At 35.8% G+C, this 21,620-nt stretch overlaps 1 protein-coding gene across 1 annotated transcript in view; it reads left to right on the top strand.

Annotated features, from left to right (window-relative positions):
- Positions 1-21,620, top strand: part of RSRC1 (arginine and serine rich coiled-coil 1) — a 412,972-nt gene that overhangs the window by 97,571 nt on the left and 293,781 nt on the right. Inside the window, exon 4 of the mRNA XM_064585904.1 lies at positions 3,940-4,113. Within this exon, the coding sequence (XP_064441974.1) occupies positions 3,940-4,113 (174 nt within the window). The remainder of the gene's footprint in view (positions 1-3,939; positions 4,114-21,620) is intronic.

Genomic DNA, 21,620 nt, shown 5'->3' with positions numbered 1-21,620 from the left:
CTAATGAATTATTTAGAAGAGTATTTAATTTCTCTATCTTTTTCTAGATATTTTATTGTTATTAAACTCTAGTTTAATTCTGTTGTGGTAAGATAAACATTTTGTATGATTTCTACTTATGAATTGATCCTTTGATCATGATGAAGTATCTATTTTTTTTTTGGGTGATACTTTTAGTTTCTCAAGTCTAATTTATCTGATATTAATATATTCATTCCACCCTTCCTGTGCTTACTGTTTGCATGATATATCTATTTTTAGCCATTACTTTCAACCTGTGTCTGTAAATTTAAAGTAAATATCTTGTAGATAGCATGTAGTTGTGTGTTGCCTTTGATTCATTTGGACAAGGTTTTTTTTTTTTTTTTTTTTTTTTCCTTAAGAGAGAGAGTAAAGGGGTGGAGGGGCAGAGGGAGAGGGAGAGAGAATCTTAAGCAGGCTGCACTCCCAGCGCACAGTCCAACTCGGGGCTCATCTCACAAACCTGAGATCATGACCTGAGCCGAAATCAAGAGTCAGACACCTAACAGACTAAGCCACCCAGGCACCCCAGGACAAGTTCTTCTTCTTCTTCTTTTTTTTTTTTTTTTAAGATTTTATTTATTTATTTGACAGAGAGAGAGAGCAAGAGCAGGAACACAAGCAGGGGGAATGGGAGAGGGAGAAGCAGGCTTCCTGCTGAGCAGAGAGCCCAATGTGGGGCTCAGTCCCAGGACCCTGGGATCATGACCTGAGCCAAAGGCAGATGCTTAACAACTGAGCCACCCAGGTGCCCCCCACCCTTTTTTTTAAAGAAGGACAAGCTATTTTTAATTAAAGTGTGGATTCTATTAATATTTAAGATATTTATTTATATATTTGGATTTAAGTCTACCATCTGATATTTATCTATTTTATGTATTTTATATGCATACTTTAATGTATTTTGTTTTACGTATTTTATATACACATAATATTTATTTTATATAATATTGTATATTATTTTATTTTAAATTTTTATGTTTGTCCCTCTGATTTTTCTTTGTACTTCTTTTCCAGCCTCCTTTTGGATTATTGAATTTTTTTTTCTTTTTTTTCTTTTTTTAAATTTTTTTTATTGTTATGTTACTCCCCATACATTACATCATTAGTTTTAGATGTAGTGCTCCATGATTCATTGTTTGTGCATAACACCCAGTGCTCCATGCAGAGGATTATTGAATATTTTCAAGAATTCTTGTTTATCTCATCCTTTGGCTTTTTAGCTATACATATTTGCATTTCTTTTTCTAAGGATTACAACACCCCCTTACCATTTCATTGTACTTAGAGTTACTATTTCACCATTCATATGAAATACAGAAACCTTATAACTGTATGGTCTCCATTTACATGCCATGTGTTTTATTTTATAGAGATTATATGTATTATATCTACCTTCATTATAAGCTCTACAATGAAACACTGTAATTTTTACTTTAAGCCCACATGTGTGCCACACACACACACATATGTATTTTTTTTTTTTTTAAGTAAGCTCCATGCCTGACATGGAGCCCAATGCAGGCCTTGAACTCAACGACCCTGAGATCAAGACTTGAGCCAAGATTGAGAGTCAAACACTTAGTGACTGGCACCCAAGCACATATATATATTTTAAATAAATTAAGGGAAATAGTTTTTAATATTTCCACATATATTTAGCATTTCCAGTGGTCTTCATTCTTTCCTAAATATCCCAAGTTTTCATCTGTCATGATTCTCTTCAGCCTTCTCTTTAGAACTTAATGTAATACAGATTTACTATTGATGATTATGGTTTATTCTTCCCTTTCTCTTAAAAATGTCTTTATTTTACTTTCATTTTTTGAGGGATATTTTTGCTAAAAATAAAATTCTGGGCTGATTGTTTTTTTTTCTTTTTTTTTTTTTTAAAGATTTTATTTATTTATTCATGAGAGACAGAGAGAGAGAGAGAGAGAGAGAGGCAGAGGGAGAAGCAGGCTCCCAAGGAGCAGGAAGCCCGATGCGAGACTCGATCCCAGGACCCTGAGATCATGACCTGAGCCTAAGGCAGACACTTAACCATCTGAGCCACCCAGGCGCCCTGTTTTTTTTTTTTTCTTTCACCACGTTAAGAACTTCGTTCTACTGTCTTCTGATCTCCACTGTACTGATGAGAAGCCAGCAGTAATGGATATCATTGCTCTCCTTCTTGCTTGTAATGTGTCAGTTTTTTTTCAAGATTTCTTTTTACTTCTCAAAATTTCTCTTTTAGTTTTCATCAGTTTCATCATTAGTCATGGTTCTCCATATTTATTTTGGCATTCATTAAACTTCCAGGACCTGAAAATTTATCTTTCACTAAATTTGGGGAAATTTTGGCCACCACAAAAAAGTTGTTTTCTATCTTATTATGTTCTCTACTTTTGGGTTTAAATAAACATGTTAGACATTTGGATATTGTCACAGAGATCCTGGAGGATCTGTTTTTATTATTGACAGTCTTTTGTCCTCTTACTCTGTTGGATTGGGTAATCTTGATTGATTTATTTTCAAGTATACAGATTCTTTCCTCTGTTGTTACTAATCTCATTAGTGTTTAGTAGATTTTAATCTCATTCAGCATAATTTAAATTTCAGATATTGTATTTTTTAGTTATAGAATTTCATTTTTTTTTTCATTTTCTAGTTTTTCTGCTGAGATTTCTTTGTATTTATTGCAAGTATAGTTATACTTTTTAAAAATCCTTGTGCTAATTCTAAGATTTGGCTTATCTCAGGGTTAATCTCCATTGATTATCTTTTCTTTCGAGATTGGATCACATTTTTCACGCCTTGTTGTATTATCTAGTAATTTTGGATATTATCCTGGACATGGCGAATGTCACATTTTTGAATACACCGAGTTCTGTTTTATTCCTCTAAAGAATACTGATTTTTTTGTTTGTTAGTTGTTTGTTCTAGCAGGAAAGTTAGTTGAATTAAAATTGTAAAAATCCTGTCTCTTCAGGGACATTTGATGTTTTCAGTTCTTTTATCCTTAGCTATCTGTGGAGTTTTCCCCTCCTATGCATAATGTAGGGTTCAGCCTGGGACTTGAGTAGTGTTTACATATAGAATTTTTGGCTTTCTCTTCTCACTCTTTTTTAGGATTCCCCTTTCCTTTTCCTTTTCCAGTGGTTGCTGAGTCTTTCTTCTGTTTTTTTAGGACAGAAATCCTGAAGTTTTTTGTTGGAGTTTTAGCTGCCCTGAATGGCACAGAGTTAGCCTTGCCTTCAGAAAAGAAGCTGATATAAAATGGGAAACTTTCTTATTGCTCTGTTCTTTTCCCAAGTGTTGGCCCCCTATAGAATCTGACTTCTTTGGTCAGTATCCAAAAGTGCGTTTAGGTAGTTGTTTTGTATAATTATCTATAAGATAAGTCTAGTAGAGGCTTTCTTTCAGTACTGTAAGCAGGATTTGAAATCTTTACTTTTTAAAAAAACCACAGTATATCCCAGCTTATATTGTCATTTAATACAAAGAATAGCTGGATAAGGGTGGAGGAGAGTAATAGTTTTATTGTAATAGATGTAAGAAAAGAAGTTGAATAGATATGGAAGCCAAGATTATAGAGATAGGGAAGACACTATTTTTGAATACATTTAGATTTGTTATATTATTTGAGGAGACTTGAGTAATCAAGACTCGATTTGAACCTTTAAGACTTATACTTGCAGACATTTTTTGACCAAACCTTAATTTCCTCTAAAGTTGGCAACATATATTTCCCTCATGTCATTTTAATTGAGTATATTTATTCATAAAGAATCCTATACAGATGTTTACTTCACACAGTTATTTAGTTACCAAATCCATAACTAAAAACTAAATCCTTTTAGATAGTTTTTAAGAATATTTGCATTTCATAATACAAAATATACACTAAATGAATGTAATAAAATCTACTTAATATAGGTCCCGGTCAAGACCTCGTCCACGGTCCCATAGTCGAAGCAGTGAAAGGTCCAGTCACCGAAGAACCCGTAGTCGATCTCGGGATAGAGAACGACGTAAAGGCAGAGACAAGGAGAAAAGAGAAAAGGAGAAGGATAAATGCAAGGATAAGGAATTACACAACATCAAACGTGGGTAAGTTGAAACAAATCTTAAGTAGTGATGACTCAATGATTCCATGGCAATATTCAAACTAAATTTTCATTCTCTGAGATTTTTCTTAGATTGACAAAAGAGGAAAATACATTACATAAAGAAGAAAGGATAAATCAAAATGGTTATCTCAGACTTTTACTGTGCTTCCTTTATATTCCTGTTTTCATTTAAGACTTATATAACAAATTTTAGAAACAAAATAAATGGCATGATCAAAGCTTAGTATGTCAGTAAAAGAAAATTTACATAATTCTTTAGGAAAGTTCTATATTCAATTTCCTTACCATGAATATGATTTTAAAATTTAAAGACTAGCTCATGATTAAAAATGTCTATTAATTTATTGTAAAGGTGTTAGGAGAAAAGGGTAAAAGTAAAACGAAGGTAGGGAACCATGTGATTTACTATTGGTTAGACTTCTTTCTATATAGAATGGGACTTGACCACTGTTAGGGGTGTGTTTGTGTGTGTGTTAGAGTGAGTGTATGTATGTGTGAGACCCAGAATTTATTTTTTCTGGAATCGGTTTATTGAAACAATTAGTCTAACTTTGTCCAGTTGGAGGTTGAAATCCATTGATAACTGTTTGTTAAATTAGAAAATGTTAAAATGAAACAAAATCTTGGTTTGTAGTTTGAATTATAGCTTCTTGTTTGTTTTATTCAAAACTGACACTGGGCTCTTTTATTATAAAAGGTAGAACATCTTGGAATTTATCCCCCTTTGTGAGTCTTTCAACACCCCATGTATAGTCACTGTAATACTTCAGTACTAAAGCGTTTATCTGTAATGTATCAGTTTTCAGTGTTAAATCAAAGAGCTTGTCAGGATCTTAAATGTAGTTCCTTGAGATCTTGATTCTATGAAGAATTAAATGTATTAAAGGATATGGAACTCATCTCTCATCCTTTTCTTTTTCACAGTTGTCTGTGTGTTTATTTTTTATTTCCAGATTTACAGTGATACTATAAAACCTGTCAGATTCTTTGAAATGATAAATGTGTGGTGGACTTTGGAAGAGGATAGTATTATTATATGACTTTCTTTTTCCTGATGACCTCACAACTTTTAATGCACACCGAGCAGTTGTGGTTCTGCAAAATTCCGAGTTCTGTCTTTTTCTAGTTTTAAGGATTGTTGAATGTTATAGGAGCGGAGATGGGGTTGGATATCTGGCCATAAGGATAGGGAGGCTGAGTTAGCTAGAGTGGTAGAGTGGAATTAAGATCAGAGAGGATATGAGAGAAATCTATTGAGAGAGGGAGAAAGTCAGGAGGATGATAGATTTGAAGAGAGGATAGAGAATGGCTTTTTGAGACTGGAAAATATGGACCAAGAGGATGAATAATTATGTCAGTCAAGGAACTACCTTGCTCCTTGTCCCTTTTTTGTTTTTCTTTTGGTTTATACTTTAGATGTTATGTGGCTATGAGAAGAGTGACTATGCTTTCTGGTAGTCATTAAATATTTGCTTTCCACTTCACCAGAATAATTACACAGTTGTATAAAATTAATATTACATAAAGCATTATTATGGAGATTTTAAAGGTAAGAAAAATGAGTGCATGGATAAAAAAGGGAGGTTGGGTGGTTTCAGGAAAGATTCTAATATGGTGACATCAATCTTGAAAGTTTGGGCCAGTTTTACAGATTGAGCTCAGTGGCGATTATGTTCGAGGGACTAAATCCTGGATGACAGATTTACAAGGTAATAATGTTGTATTCTTCATTATTTTTTAAATCTCAACAAAGGGGATGAACAAGATCAAAACAAGAGGTGTCAGTTGAAGGGCTCTGGGAACCAATGTCAAAAAGCTGTTGAGTAGCTTGATTCAGTAATTTCCACGGTTTTCGTGGACCATAGTATAAGGTCACGGTGTTGTATCAGGATATTCTCTCTTGTGGTTTGTGCCGAGGACATCCAGATTCTTATCTTTTGGTAAGATCTAAAATCAGGAATTTTTTGGGGGGGGTCACGTACACATTTAATGATAGTATTTATATATGTATAGATGTACCCTGCTTTGCTTCAGAAATAATTTGTCTTTTTTTTTAAGCTTATGTGTTTATTTCTTAGACCTGATTTCTTAAGCCATTCAGGGCTGAGAATATATCTTTTACTCTTTTGTATCACTTAGAGTACCTAATATACATGTTAGTTGTTAATAAATATTGATTGGTTATATCAGATATACTCATTCATTCGTTCACTTGTTCAGTCAACAATATTTAAATGCCTTCTATTTATGAAGTACTGTGTTGATAACAAGGTCATAATAGTAGGCAGTCCTACTTGGAGAGTTCATGCAGATGGCAAAATAAGCATAGATAGAAGGGAAGATGTGTAAGTAATTACAGTGAAATCAGATGAATGTTTACTAGTTTGCTTGGAAACAGTGTATGAGTTAGAATGCTTTTGGTCATAATTAACAAAACCTAAACAATAGTAGCTTAAACCAGGGACAGCAGACTTCTTAGTAAAGGGCTAGATAGCAAATAGTTTAGGCTTTTTAGGCCATGTGTCTCTATTGCAACTACTGAACACCAAGGCAGCCACAGATAATGTTAAATGAATGATATGGCTGTATCGCAATAAAACTTTTATTTACAAAATGAGCAATTGGCAGATTTGGCCCACAGGTTGTAGTTTGTCAGCTTCTGGCTTAAACTTTGAGCACAATTTTTTTAGAGATTTATTTATTTATTTTATATAGAGAGAGGGAGCGGGGAGGAAGGCAGAGGGAGAGGGAGAGAGAAACTCCGCGCAGCACAGAGCCCGATGCGGGGCTTGATCTCACGACCCTGCGATCACAGCCTGAGCCAAAGGCAAGAGTTGGAGGCTTAACTGACTGCACCACCCAGGTGCCCCCATGAGCACGTTTATTGCTAATAAAACAAAGAGTTTAGAGGTAAGCAGATTTGGGTACTTTTTAACTCTTCCAACAGGCCAGTCTTACTTAACCTGTTGGCTTTCATCCTGTCTTGACGCATTGTGGTTGCAAGATATCTCCATGAACATTAAGCTTTTTGGTCCAGACTAGTCAGCATGTCAGGGAAGGACTCTCAGAAGAAGTGGTTCTTGAAGGAAGAGATGAGAAAGAACGTTATGTGCAAAACGAACTTCATGTGGAAGGACTTAGAGGCAAGCAGGGGGATATGGCATATTTGAGGAACTAAAATCTAATGAGGCTTGGTTTAGAGTTGAAGAGGAATAATGGTGAGAAATGAGTATTTGGAGTACCTTATAAGTTAAGTTGGGAGTTAATTCTAAAGGCAGTGAGAAGCTGATGAAGTTGCAAGTAGGGTAATGATACGATCAGGTCTACATGAGGTATGAACAAAATGCTTTGTTTACCGCGGACACAATAATAATAAGTGTTTAACATTTTAAATATATTTTCTGAGTATCAGGAATTTTGCAAAGCAGTTGACATGCATTATCTTATTTACTTATCATAATAGTCTCATGAAATAGGAACTTTTATTATCCTTCATATAGATGAAAACTTGTAGTCATAGAGCTAGTAAATGGTAGAGTTAGGCTTCTAATCCATGTTTCCTGACAAGAGCACTTTGACTCTTAACAGTACATTATCCTCATTCCTGTAGGAATCCATAATCATTGATGATGAGATATAATGTTTGAGATCAAGTGATATGCTGTTGCTTAAACTTCCCTAGAAAATACGTAAAGAGAACTGAAAGAATTTCTGTGCCTTATTTTTCTTTGATCAGGCCAGAAATCTGTCATTAGTAAAAGATTGGTTCTTTCTTTTCTCCCTATATTCTTTCTCACGTATTTTCCTACAATAGCATTTCATATGTTTATTTAGAATAATATTTAATAAAAACCACAAAATTTCGAGTCCTTAAATTTATTTCTATGATCATTTTATGAGCTGTCTCTTGCCAAATGATTTCACCCCCTTGTGAAAAAAGTGGTTGGAGAAAAAGGAAAAAAATTCACAAATCATATAATTAGGACTTATATATTAGTTCATTGTGGTTGAGCAACCCAAGAACAATATTTTAGCTTATGTTACACTAAATAACCTGGCTGCTTCCCCACATAAGAGAAGATAACACTTCTGCTTCTTTATGTATAACAATGTTTATTTTTATCAATCCAGTTTGAAAATATCAATATTATATGAAAATTGATAGAATATAAAGCATACATTTATAAAGTATAAATTAAGAAGAGTAAGAACAATAATAGTAAAGGACTATTTTACAAATTGGGAAGAATAAAAGTGGGAGAGGAAGGAATGTGCAAGAAGAATTTAATGAGCCTAATGATGAGGAAGAGTTTCTTTATTAAACTTTTGAGAAAGAAGATACCAAATTAGATAATTCTGAAAAATCTTATAAATACAGCAGATAATTAAATATAGTTCTTGGAATTCCTGGAACATTTGAATGATTACATCTTATAGGGTTGTAAATTGATCTTTTCATTTTATTAAGCTACTGAATAAGGAAGGCCTAATAAAAGCTGGGAGGGTATCAGGTGTTTGTAGGGGCTAAAAGGTGTCTTTCCTTATAACACTATATGAAAGATTAATTTAAGAAAGAAACCAACTGGGGCGCCTGGATGGCTCAGTTGGTTAAGCGTCTGCCTTCAGCTCAGGTCATGATCTCGGGGTCCTGGGATCAAGCCCCATGTCTGGCTCCCTGCTCAGCAGGGAGTCTGCTTTTCCCTCTCCTGCTGCCCCTCCCCCTCTCCCTGCTCATGCTCTCTCACAAATAAATAAATTAATTAATTAAAAAAAAAAGAAAAGAAAAAGACACCAACTGAGCCTTGTCTTACATTTTTTTGAAGATGGTTTAATGATGTTAATTTCCAATGTTTTACATTTATACAATTTGCTTTTTCAGACTATTTTGCCTTTAAACATTGATACAGATTTTTGTTTTTATTAGCTTCCCCCCAAATTTTTAAAACTTAAAATATTTACCGTATCATTAGCTATTTGTATTTATTTTATAGAAATGTTTTGAAATATGAAAACAAATTTTATTAATAGTAGTTATTATGTTGAAGTTGGACACAACATTATTTTGTTAAGCACACTTATACTGAGAGTCAAAAATCAGAAATATGAAACTTGTCATGACATCTCATAATTACAGCTTGATTTAATGATTGTGAACATTAGACACCCCATCTGAGTCTTCTGTGTATTCATATTGTGTCGTTCTTGGCAACATTTGATCAAACTCCATCAAGTATAGTTGGCTATTATAAAACATCTTTTATAGACTTTTTTGAAAAATTGGTTGTGAGGGGCACCTTGGTGGCTCAGTCGGTTAAGTGGCTGCTTCTGGCTTAGGTCGTGATCCCAGGGTCCTGGAACCAAGCCCTGTATCGGGCTCCCTGCTCATTGGGGAGTCTGCTTTCTCCCTCTCCCCTCACCCTGCTTGTGCTCTTTCTCTCTTTCTCTCAAATAAATAAATAAAATCTTTTTAAAAAAAGATTGGTTGTAAATAAAAATGTCAATACGACCAGTGACATTGTACTGTTATTTATTTATTTATTTATTTATTTATTTATTTATTTATTTATTTATTTAACATATAATGTAGTATTTGTTTCAGGGGTACAGGTCTGTGATTCATCAGTCTTACACAGTTCACAGCTCACCATAGTACGTATCGTCCCCAGTGTCCCTCACCCATCCCTCCAACCCCCCTCCCTTCCTGCAACCCTCAGTTTGTTTCCTGAGATTAAGTCTCTTATGGTTTGTCTCCCTCTCTGGTTTTGTCTTGTGTCATTTTTCCCTCCCTTCCCTTATGATCCTCTGTCTTATGTCTCAAATTCCTCATATCAGTGAGATCCTATGATACTTACCTTTCTCTGATTGACTTATTTCGTTTAGCATGATACCCTCTAGTTCCATCCACGTTGTTGCAAACGGCAAGAATTCATTTTTTTGATGGCTGCATAATATTCCATTGTGTGTGTGTGTGTGTGTATACCACATCTTCTTTATCCATTCATCTGTTGGCTCTTTCTAGGCTTTTTCCATAGTTTGGCTATTGTGGACATTGCTGCTATAAACATTGGGGTGCATGTACCCCTTAGGATCACTACATTTGTATCATTGGGGTAAATACCCAGTAGTGCAGTTGCTGGGTCTTAGGGTAGCTCTGTTTTCAACTTTTTGAGGAACCTCCATACTGTTTTCCAGAATGGCTGCACCAGCTTGCATTCCCACCAACAGTGTAGGAGGGTTCCCCTTTCTCCATATCCTCGCCAACATCTGTCGTTTCCTGACTTGTTAATTTTAGCCATTCTGACTGGTGTGAGGTGGTATCTCATTGAGGTTTTGATTTGGATTTCCCTGATGCCAAGTGATGTTGAACACTTTTTGATGTGTCTGTTGGCCATTTGGATGTCTTCTTTGCAGGAATGCCTGTTCATGTGTTCTGCCCATTGTTTGATTGGATTATTTGTTCCTTGGGTGTTGAGTTTGATAAATTCTTTATAGATTTTGGATACGAGCCCTTTATCTGATATGTCATTTGCAAATATCTTCTCCCATTCTGTCGGTTGTCTTTTGATTTTGTTGACTGTTTCCTTTGCTGTGCAAAAGCTTTTTATCTCGATGAAGTCCCAATAGTTCACTTTTGCCCTTGTTTCCCTTGCCTTTGGCGATGTTTGCAGGAAGAAGTTGCTGCGGCTGAGGTCAAAGAGGTTGCTGCCTGTGTTCTCCTCAAGGATTTTGATGGATTCCTGTCTCACATTTAGGTCTTTCATCCATTTTGAGTCTGTTTTTGTGTTTGGTATAAGGAAATAGTCCAGTTTCATTCTTCTGCATGTGGCTGTCCAATTTTTCCAGCACTCATTTGTTGAAGAGACTGTCTTTTTTACACTGGACATTCTTTGCAGGTTTGTCACAGTTTAGTTGACCATAGAGTTGAGGGTCCATTTTTGGGCTCTCTGTTCTGTTCCACTGATCTATGTATCTGTTTTTGTGCCAGTACCATGCTGTCTTGATGATGACAGCTTTGTAATAGAGCTTGAAGTCCGGAATTGTGATGCCACCAGCTTTGTTTTTCTTTTTCGACATTCCTCTGGCTATGCGGGGTCTTTTCTAGTTCCATACAAATTTTAGGATTATTAGTTCCATTTCTTTGAGAAAAGTTGATGGTATTTTGATAGGGATTGCATTAAATGTGTGGATTGTTCTAGGTAGCACAGACATTTTCACAATATTTGTTCTTCCAATCCATGAGCATGGAACGTTTTTTCCATTTCTTTGTGTCTTCCTCAGTTTCTTTCATGAGTATTCTACAGTTTTCTGAGTACAGATTCTTTGCCTCTTTGGTTAGATTTATTCCTAGGTATCTTATGGTTTTGGGCACAGTGGTAAATGGGATCGACCCCTTAATTTCTCTTTCTTCTGTCTTGTTGTTGGTGTATAGAAATGCAACTGATTTCTGTGCATTCATTTTATATCCTGCCACTTTACTGAATTCCTGTATGAGTTCTAGCAGTTTTGGGGTGGAGTCTTTGGGGTTTTCCACATAAAGTATCATATCATCTGCAAAGAGTGAGAATTTGACTTCTTCTTTGCTGATTCGGATGCCTTTTATTTCTTTTTGTTGTCTGATTGCTGAGGCTAGGACTTCTAGTACTACGTTGAATAGCAGTGGTGATAGTGGACATCCCGGCCGTGTTCCTGACCTTAGGGGAACAACTCTCAGTTTTTTCCCATTGAGTATGATATTCACTGTGGGTTTTTCATAGATGGCTTTTATGATATTGAGGTATGTACTCTCTATCCCTGCACTGTGAAGAGTTTTAATCAAGAAAGGATGCTGTACCTTGTCAAATGGTTTTCCTGCATCTATTGAGAATATCATATGGTTCTTGTTCTTTCTTTTATTAATGTATTGTATCACATTGATTTGTGGATGTTGAACCAACCTTGCAGCCCAGGAATAAATCCCACTTGGTTGTGGTGAATAATCCTTTTAATGTACTGTTGGATCTTATTGGCTACTGTTTTGGTGAGAATTTTTGCATCCATGTTCATCGGGGATATTGGTCTGTAGTTCTCCTTTCTGATGGGGTCTTTGTCTTGGTTTTAGGATCAAGGTAATGCTGCCCTTATAAAATGAGTTTTCTTATAATTGTATTTCTTTGGTTTTGGTTGTGATCTCTCCTCTTTCATTTATGATTTTATTTATTTCGGTCCTTTCTGTTTTCTTTTTGATAAGTTTGGCCAGGGGTTTATCAATCTTATTAATTCTTTCAAAGAACCAGCTCCTAGTTTCATTGATCTGTTCTACTCTTCTTTTGGTTTCTATTTCATTGATTTCTGCTCTGATCTTTATTATTTCCCTTCTCCTGCTGGTTTTAGACTTTACTTGCTGTTCTTTCTCCAGCTCCTTTAGGTGTAGGGTTAGGTTGTGTATTTGAGACCTTTCTTGTTTCTTGAGAAAGACTTGTATTGGTATATAATTTCCTCTTAGGACTGCCTTTGCTGCATCCCAAAGATTTTGAACACTTGTGTTTTCATTTTCATTGGTTTCCATGAATTTTTTTAATTCTTCTTTAATTTCCTGATTGACCCATTCATTCTTTAGTAGGATGCTCTTTAGCCTCCATGTATTTGAGTTCATTCCAACTTTGCTCTTGTGATTGAGTTCTACTTTCAAAGCATTGTGGTCTGAAAATATGCAGGGAATGATTCCAGTCTTTTGGTACCGGTTGAGACCTGATTTGTGGCCCAGGATGTGGTCTATTCTGGAGAATGTTCCATGGGCACTAGAGAAGAATGTGTATTCTGTTGGTTTGGGATGGAATGTTCTCAATATATCTGTGAAGCCCATTTGGTCCAGTGTGTCATTGAAAGTCTTTATTTCCTTGTTTGTCTTTTGCTTAGATGATCTGTCCATTTCAGTGAGGGGGATGTTAAAGTGCCCTACTATTATTGTATTGTTGTCGATGTGTTTCTTTGATTTTGTTATTAATTGGCTTATGTAATTGGCTGCTCCCATGTTAGGGGCATAGATATTTACAATTGTTAGATCTTCTTGTGGGATAGACCCTTTAAGTACAATGTAGTGTCCTTCGTCATCTCTTATTATAGTCTTTGGTTTAAAATAATAATTTGTCTGATGTAAGGATTGCCACCCCAGCTTTCTTTTGATGTCCATTAGCATGGTAAATGGTTTTCCACCCCCTCACTTTCAATCTGGAGGTGTCTTTGGGTTTAAAATGAGTCTCTTGCAGACAGCATATTGATGGGTCTTGTTTTTTTATCCAGTCTGATACCCTATGTCTTTTGATTGGGGCATTTAGCTCATTTACATTCAGGGTAGCTATTGAAAGATTTAGTGCCATTGTATTGCCTGTAAGGTGACTGTTACTGTATATTGTCTCTGTTCCTTTCTTGTCCATGTTACTTTTTTGAGTCTTTCTTTGCTTAGAGGATCCCTTTCAATATTTCTGGTAGGCCTGGTTTCGTGTTTGCAAATTTTTTTAGTTTTTGTTTGTCCTGGAAGCGTTTTATCTCTCCTTCTATTTTCAGTGGCAGCCTAGCTAGATATAGTATTCTTTGCTCCATATTTTTCTCATTTAGTGCTCTGAATATATCATGCCAGTCCTTTCTGGCCTGCCAGGTCTCTGTGGATAGGTCTGTTGCCAATCTAATGTTTCTACCATTGTAGGTTACAGACCTATTGTCCCCAGCTCCTTTCAGGATTTTCCCTTTGTCTCTGAGACTTGTGAGTTTTACTATTAGATGTGGAAGTGTTGACCTGTTTTTATTGATCTTGAGAGGCGTTCTCTGTGCCTCCTGGATTTTGATGTCTGTTTCCTTCCCCAATTTAGGGAAGTTCTCCATTATAATTTGCTCTAATATACCTTCTGCCCCTCTCTCTCTTTCTTCTTCTTCTGGAATCCCAATTATTCTAATGGTGTTTTGCTTTATGGTATCACTTATCTCTTGAATTCTCCCCTTGTGATCCAGTAGTTTATCTCTCTTTTTCTCAGCTTCTTATTCTCCGTCATTTGGTCTTCTATATCACTAATTCTCTCTTCTGCCTTATTTATCTTAGCAGTTAGAGCCTCCATTTTTTAAAATTTTATTTTATTATGTTATGTTAATCACCATATATTGCATCATTAGTTTTTGATGTAGTGTTGCATGATTCATTGTTTGCATATAACAGCCAGTGCTCCATTCAATACGTGCCTTCTTTAATACCCATCACCAGGCTAACCCATCCCCCCGATCCTCCTCCCCTCTAGAACCCTCAGTTTGTTTCTCAGAGTCCATAGTCTCTCAAGGTTCATCTCCCCCTCTGATTCCCCCCCTAGAGCCTCCAGTTTTGATTGCACCTCATTAATAGCCTTTTTGATTTCGACTTGGTTAGATTTTAGTTCTTTTATTTCTCCAGAAAGGGATTCTCTAGTATCTTCTGTGCTTTTTTAAAGCCCAGCTAGGATCTTTATAATCGTCATTCTGAACTCTAGTTCTGACATCTTACTAATGTCCATATTGATTAGGTCCCTGGCAGTCGGTACTGCCTCTTCTTTCTTTTTTTTTTTTTTTTTTTTTGAGGTGAATTTTACTGTCTTGTCATTTTGTCCAGAGGAGAACAGATGAATGAGAGAACAAAATGCTAACAGGGTAACAACGAACTCAGAGAAATATACACTAAGCAAATCAGAAGAGACCCGACATCAGGGGGAAAAGAAAGGGAAATATAAAAAAATTAAAATTATGATCAGGCTGGTGAATAGAACAGAGCCAAATACTAGATTTTGGTTGTATTTTGGCCTGTTGGAAGAAATTTGCTCCCAAAATTTTAAAGAATTAAAAACTTACATATATACAGAAATAAGGGTAAATACAATGAAGGGATGGAATATGATTTTAAAGATGAAAATTTAAAAAGATTTTAAAAAAGGAATTGATAAGTAGTTGGTTAAAAAAAGAATGAAAAAATTAAAAAAAAAAAGAAAGAATGTGATTAGGTAGGAGACTAGGACAACATCATACACTAGATTTAGGGTATATTTTGTTCTGTTAGAAGAAACCATATCCCAAAATTTTAAAGAAGAACTTATATATATACAAAAAATAAGGTTAAATACAATGAAGGGATAAAATCTGAATGTAAAAATGAAATTTAAAAAAGATTTTAAAAGGATGTTGGTTGAAAAAAGGGAAGAAGAAAAAGAAAAAAATAAAGAAAATTTTAAAAATTCACTTTGAAAGACTAAAGAATCATGGGGAAAATGCCATGAATTCTATGTGCTGTATTCCCCCTCGCGCTGGAGTTTTGTAGTTCTCATTGATGGGTAAACTTGGTCTTGACTGTATGTTCTTGCTGATCTTCTGGGGGAGGGGCCCATTGCAGTGATTCTCAAATATCTTTGCCCAGGCGGAATTGCCCCGCCATTGCCAGGGGCTAGGCTATGTAATCTGTTTGGGTTTGCTCTTGGTAGCTTTTGTTCCCTGAAAGCTTTCTGTACAGCTTTGGAGAACGAGAGTCAATATGGCGGCCCTTCAATCTCTGGCCCCAGAGGAGCCAAGAACTCAGGGCCCCACTCCTCAGCGAGCCCTCAGAGAAAAGCAGTCAGTCATTCCTTTCTCCCCGGTCTCCGGCTGCACTCTGTGCTCACCTGGCCTGTGACAGAGCATTTCTGTCTCTGGCACAGAACCTGTTTGGTGTCTCCAAACCCAGCAGATTCCTGCGGTGTACTACCACGCCGCTCATCCGGGGGCAGGAAGGGGAGTCTCCCTGGATCTGCTGCTAGTTGAGTCCCTGCTCTAAGAGCAGTGGCCCGACTGTGCCACAGATCACAGTTTATGGCAACCTGAGCTGAGAGCCCACTCCTTCACTCCGTCTTTGCAGCCGGCTTCCCCGCTCTGATAACTGGGAGCTCTGCCACACTCAGGCTCCCCTGGTCTTTCTGTGACCCCAAGGGTCCTTAGACCACACTGTCCCAGCGAGGGTTCCACCCCCCACTTAGCCACTGGAGTGACATCCCTCAGGGGAGCAGACTTCTAAAAGTTCTGATTTTGTGCTTCGCTGTTCTATCAGTTGCTGGTAGCCAGCTCCCTCCCCCATCTGTCTTCCTGTATATCGCCTCAGATTCACTTCTCCATACGTCCTACCTTCCAGAAAGTGGTTGCTTTTCTGTTTATACAGTTGTTGCTGTTCTTTTCTTCGATCTCCTGTTGAGTTTGTAGGTGTTCAAAATGGTTTGATACCTATCTAGCTGAATTCCTGGGACCAGACGAAATTTAGGTCTCCTGCTCCTCCGCCATCTTGCTTCTCCCCCCTTGTACTGTTTATTTTAAATCATAGTGCCATCCTTAAGAGTAGAATTTGGATGGATTTGATTTCAATCTATTTTCTATCAGGATTTAAATCACTAGCCAGGATAATTTTGTTTAAATCAGTTATTGCCTAGTAAAATACTTTCTTAATTTGAGTAACTTTGGAATTCATCAGGAATCTAATTTAGTATTCCTGAACATATTCTCCTTTAGATGTGGTACTATGAAAGGCTTTCAGTTATTAACCCCCTATTGACTTTTCAGTAGATGGATATTGTTTTCAGAAATGTGCCCATCAAGATTTCTAGAATATTTTGCTTGAAAACTTGAGTTTATACTTTTTTTCTTTTCTTTCTTTATATAACTTTTTAAACCTTTGTGCTTTTAGAGAGAGTTAAGTATTTCCCAGGGGACATAGGAATTCATATCTGAACAACTGAAGCAGTTCTTTTTGGTGGGTAATGGAAGGGGAATATGTTTAAATAGAATTTCTTATACTGAAGTGTGACTCCCACTACATCAATTGTCTTTAAATCTTTCTGAAAATATATTAGAAGCTACTGGGACAGCAGTGAAATTGGGCTTCATAGCCTGTATATTACCTGTTTATAAAATCTTTCATTAAAAAGTTTACTATGCAGTGTAATTAGAAGTTATATCAAAACTATTTCAGGTATGTCTTTATAGACTAAAAGCACTGAAAGCTTATCAACAGAAGCAGCATATACTTTTTGTTCATAGGAATTACTGCCTTTGAACATGTAGTATTCTGAAATATAGGCACCCACACACACATTTAAAAGTGTGCTAAGGTATTTAGATTCTGGGAAAGGTAAATTAAGTTGCAGAAAAAATATAATTTTTGCTCATTTTAAATCATTTACAATTTTTTTCATTATAGGATAAGTTATTCTCTTTGAGCCTTAATTTATTCTTCTGTAAAATGGGGATAACTATACTTAAAAAACTAGAAGTATTACAAGCAGTGTGTATAAGAAATATAGTACCATGTAGTAATCATATTTTAGAGATGTACTGTTGGTTATGGCTTTGACCTGGCAATGTTCCAGAGTCTTCAGTTGTAGAGTTTCATGCACTAAGTTTCTGTTGATGAGATCTTTTCTACCTAGTGCTTGGCAGAAGGTGTTGGAGTGATTTGGGAATGCTGGACTCTGAGTTTTGACAGCAGTTACATACTCTTAGATGCTGTCATATTTTTCCTTACCTCTTATTTCTTTATGCAGCAGGAAGTCATTTATGCTAATTTACCCCTATTTGCATATAGGTTATAGTGTTCTGTGGTGCCGAGCGTGCTTAGAACTCCTTTTAAGTGTCTGTTTGGATCAAAGCAGGGCTGTGTGATAGCTGTTGTCTGACACCAAGCTGTGTGGTGTTGTTTTCATTAAACATTTATCACACTTCGAATGTGACAGCAGGCAACTTTGTGCCAGTATAACATGTTTTCATGCAAAATTTATTGAAAAAGACGAGGCTTTGTAAAGAGATCTTGTTGCCTTTCACCAGTGGCGAAGGGTAAATGTTTGGTTCAACAGAAGCATATACCTTTATCACATGTCATTGTAACATGCAAAGGAAGCTTCGTACTGTCAGTTTTGTTAAGGAGGTAAACAAATACATTTTTATATAAATGTGTGCACTGGATTTTTCTTCCTTTTTAAATTAAATTTTTACAATTTCCTTGTGAATTGAATGAATACCGTTAACAGTGGCCCTTTATGTTGTTAGGTATTTTTTATTGCAATAAAATTTACCACCCAATTTCTATTGTGTAGGTTTGCACTAGGTATTAGTTGTTTTTTTTTTTTTAAGATTTTATTTATTTATTTATTTGACAGAGAGAGACACAGCGAGAGAGGGAACACAAGCAGGGGGAGTGGGAGAGGGAGAAGCAGGCTTCCCGCCGAGCAGGAGCCCTATGTGGGGCTCGATCCCAGGACCCTGGGATCATAACCTGAGCCGAAGGCAGACGCTTAACGACTGAGCCACCCAGGCGCCCCTGCACTAGGTATTAGTTTTGTTCAACAGAAACAATCTGTAATTTTTTTCAAAAAGACAAGGTCAAGAAAGGGAGTCTAACTAACAAAAAGAATAATCAGCAAAAGCAGGAGGCGAGGGTTTTAGAAGTTCTCCCCCAGGTCGCCACCTTTCTCTTATTCATTATATCAGTACATTTTAATTATCCCAGAGTTTGCCCAATGGGATTTGACTTGAATTATGCCTGATAGAGCATTAAGTGGCATGAATCGTAGGTTCATTCTTTCTTTTTGTGGTTGCCTGGCTGTGAAAAGCCTTAGAATGAGAGAAGGTATTTTTATTTTCCTTTTTCATTCCATAGGAGGCTCAGGAATTACAGTTACGTGAAGTCAGTGAGAGAGTGAGGTAGCCTCATGCTGGAGTTATTAGTATGTTTCATCACATTGACTATAAAAAATTTGGTGAGACCCTTATAAGAGGTACTACAAAAAATTGTGTTAGCATTAATATTCAAGAATAAAAGGAGGGAATAGTGAGTTGTGTGTAATGGAAGGAACTTTATCTTTGGAACCATAACAGAATCCACACAAACTTTCAAATTCTGATTCACTGTGCTTTGGAGCCATTAAAGGATAATTTTTTAAAAAGGTAAAATCATAACTCATAAAAATACTCATGAACATATGCCAGAGGTATTATTTAACTCATTAATTAATGAGGGAACCATGAAGATGTTACTACAGTAGCTTCAAGGAGAATCCAAAGAGCAGACACATATTTATAGGATACAAAATTGTTTAATACAGTCAAACTGGCTTCTTGCAGGATGGAAATCAGTGACAACTCCACTGGACAAAATCCATATGCATATCTATGGAAAATAATCATTTGCATTGCTATAAACTATCTATAATTTTGAAATTTAAAAATAGGCAAAGAAAGGCAGAAAGGTGGAGATAACTTGGAAAGGCACCCTAGATAAGATACCTAGTAATTTTTGGCCATCTCAAGTCATTTAAATTTTTTTCTTGACAGGGCAAGTTATTTTCTTTGAGCCTTAAATGTGTTATTCTGTAAAATGGAGATAATGATAATTGAAAAGCTGTAAATATTAGAAGCAGTATGTGTAAGAAGGCTAGTACTATAGAGTAGGATCTCAATAAATGGTATTTTTTATTAACAACACAAATTTAATTATTGATACTTGTGTTTACCAGTTTCTCAACTATCATTCTTTTTTCTAACTTTTGAGTCTTTTGAAAGGCTGTTCTCTCAGCCTGAAATACTCTTTTTTCTCCACGTCTCCTGCTAGTTCCATTCATCTTTTGAGGCTCACTTCAGATATCACTTCCTTCATGAGATATTCTCTGCCCCTCATGAGTGTGCTAAATAGCCCTGCAGTTAGCACTCATAGTATTTATACTTAATCTGAATAGAGAGCTTTATAATTTTGTAAGGTATATACCTTGTCTGTCTTATTCAACACTGTATTTACCTGGACCATAGTAAGTACTGATGTATTTGTAGAGATGGTTTTAGAAGTTGTTTCTAGGTAATAAAATCTAGCTTTTAAAGCATTTGAAAATGACAAAATTGAATTTTTGACATTAGAAAAATAAGCAACTACCTCATGCCTATTTTAAGTGTGCATGGGTACCCACACATATATATATCACTTCCATCAAAGTCTCCAGACTACTTTTTTTTTAACAAGTCTACATAACTTTCATTATCTTTTTCTGTCCTTTAAATGTTACCAGTTATGTTTTAGTTAAAATCATTTAACATCAGTTGCTTAAAAAATTTAATGTCACTTGTAGAATTTATATTTTAAATACTGATTAAAATTCCAGTCCTCATTGATGACTCTTCATGCCTGATCTAATTTATTTCAGGATCCTTATTGGTATCACCTACTCTGTTGATTTGGTACATGGTTACAGGGCAAACGACTAGACTTAAGTATACAATTCCATAGAGATCCTTTACTGAAGGCCTTGGTGTTTGCCTTCAGTTAGGTTATGTATGGCTTTGTAAGCTAAAAAATCTGCACTATTGCTAAAGAAATGTAGAGGGAATAAATTTGGAGTGTCAGCCAAGTCTTTTCTTCCTAAATAAACAAGCAGTTCCCCTAAAAGCTAAGCTGTTGCTTGTAAGTACTCACTATAGTTCTAATTTATACCTCATTGTAAAGCACCTTGAGTATCCCAGATATGAATGATGCTAATCCAAATAGAAACAGTCTGTTCAATATATTTTTTTTTAAATCTACTTTATTCAATTCTCATAGGCTTTCTTCCCAGTCTAGTGAGCATTGGAGTAGCATCTCCAAAACAGAACAGATTGGTATAAACCATAATATACGCTTGACATATTAGGTAAATCTTGGTCAGCACAAGTAGAAAAGCAGAAATTTAACCTCCTTTGATTAAACAGCGAAGATTGGGAAATAGATACCTGTATGATGATCTATTTTTATATCCTAATGTGATATTATAGGACAGTTTTTAAAAGGCTAGCTTAACTGTTCTTAATATCCTGGTAAATGGAGTGTGTATAGCCAGATGATAGGAATAGCATATGTCTTTTTGGATGATGTAGTTATGGAGTGCCCTTTTCCACTAAAGCAGAGTAAGTTGTAATAATACATTCCATTCATCTAAGTATTATTAACATAGCTTAGATTTCAAGACATTGAAAGTGTATTCTAAAATAAAAACTCCAGATGGTGTCATTGGTGTTAACGCTTTTCATTTAGTGCTAAGGATATTGTCCCTGGTTTTTGAGATTGCATATATAACTACAGGAAGATTGGAAACAATCCCAGTCAGAAATTGAAAATTGTGGGTATAAACACAAAGCACTTTGTAAATGCTATTACATATGTGATGATCACTAACACAGCAAGTGCAGTTAGGGAAATAGAACAATGAGTGCTGCTGTTTTAATTCTTTATGAACTCTTAGAGGAAGTTTTGAAATGGCAGCCTTTGGACTCTGGATATGCCAGCCTGTGACAGGCCACCGGGAAGTAGATCACTTTGGTTGTAATGTTGCAGTGTTAGCTTCTTTTTCTTGAGAAAGATAAAAGATGGCATTCCACATTAGAAAAAGAAACTGGTAGATATCAAAGTTTGAAAAGTAATGTGAATTTGGAAAAAGCCAGAGTTAAAACTTATATTGTGAC

Source organism: Mirounga angustirostris, unplaced genomic scaffold (genome assembly GCF_029215605.1).
Source record: "Mirounga angustirostris isolate CCGP_5_RB_7025 unplaced genomic scaffold, mMirAng1.0.hap1 SCAF_1, whole genome shotgun sequence".
In the NCBI taxonomy this organism is placed as follows: Eukaryota; Metazoa; Chordata; class Mammalia; order Carnivora; family Phocidae; genus Mirounga; species Mirounga angustirostris.
Note: the sequence above shows the minus strand (reverse complement) of the source record. Positions and strands in the feature narration are given on the sequence as shown.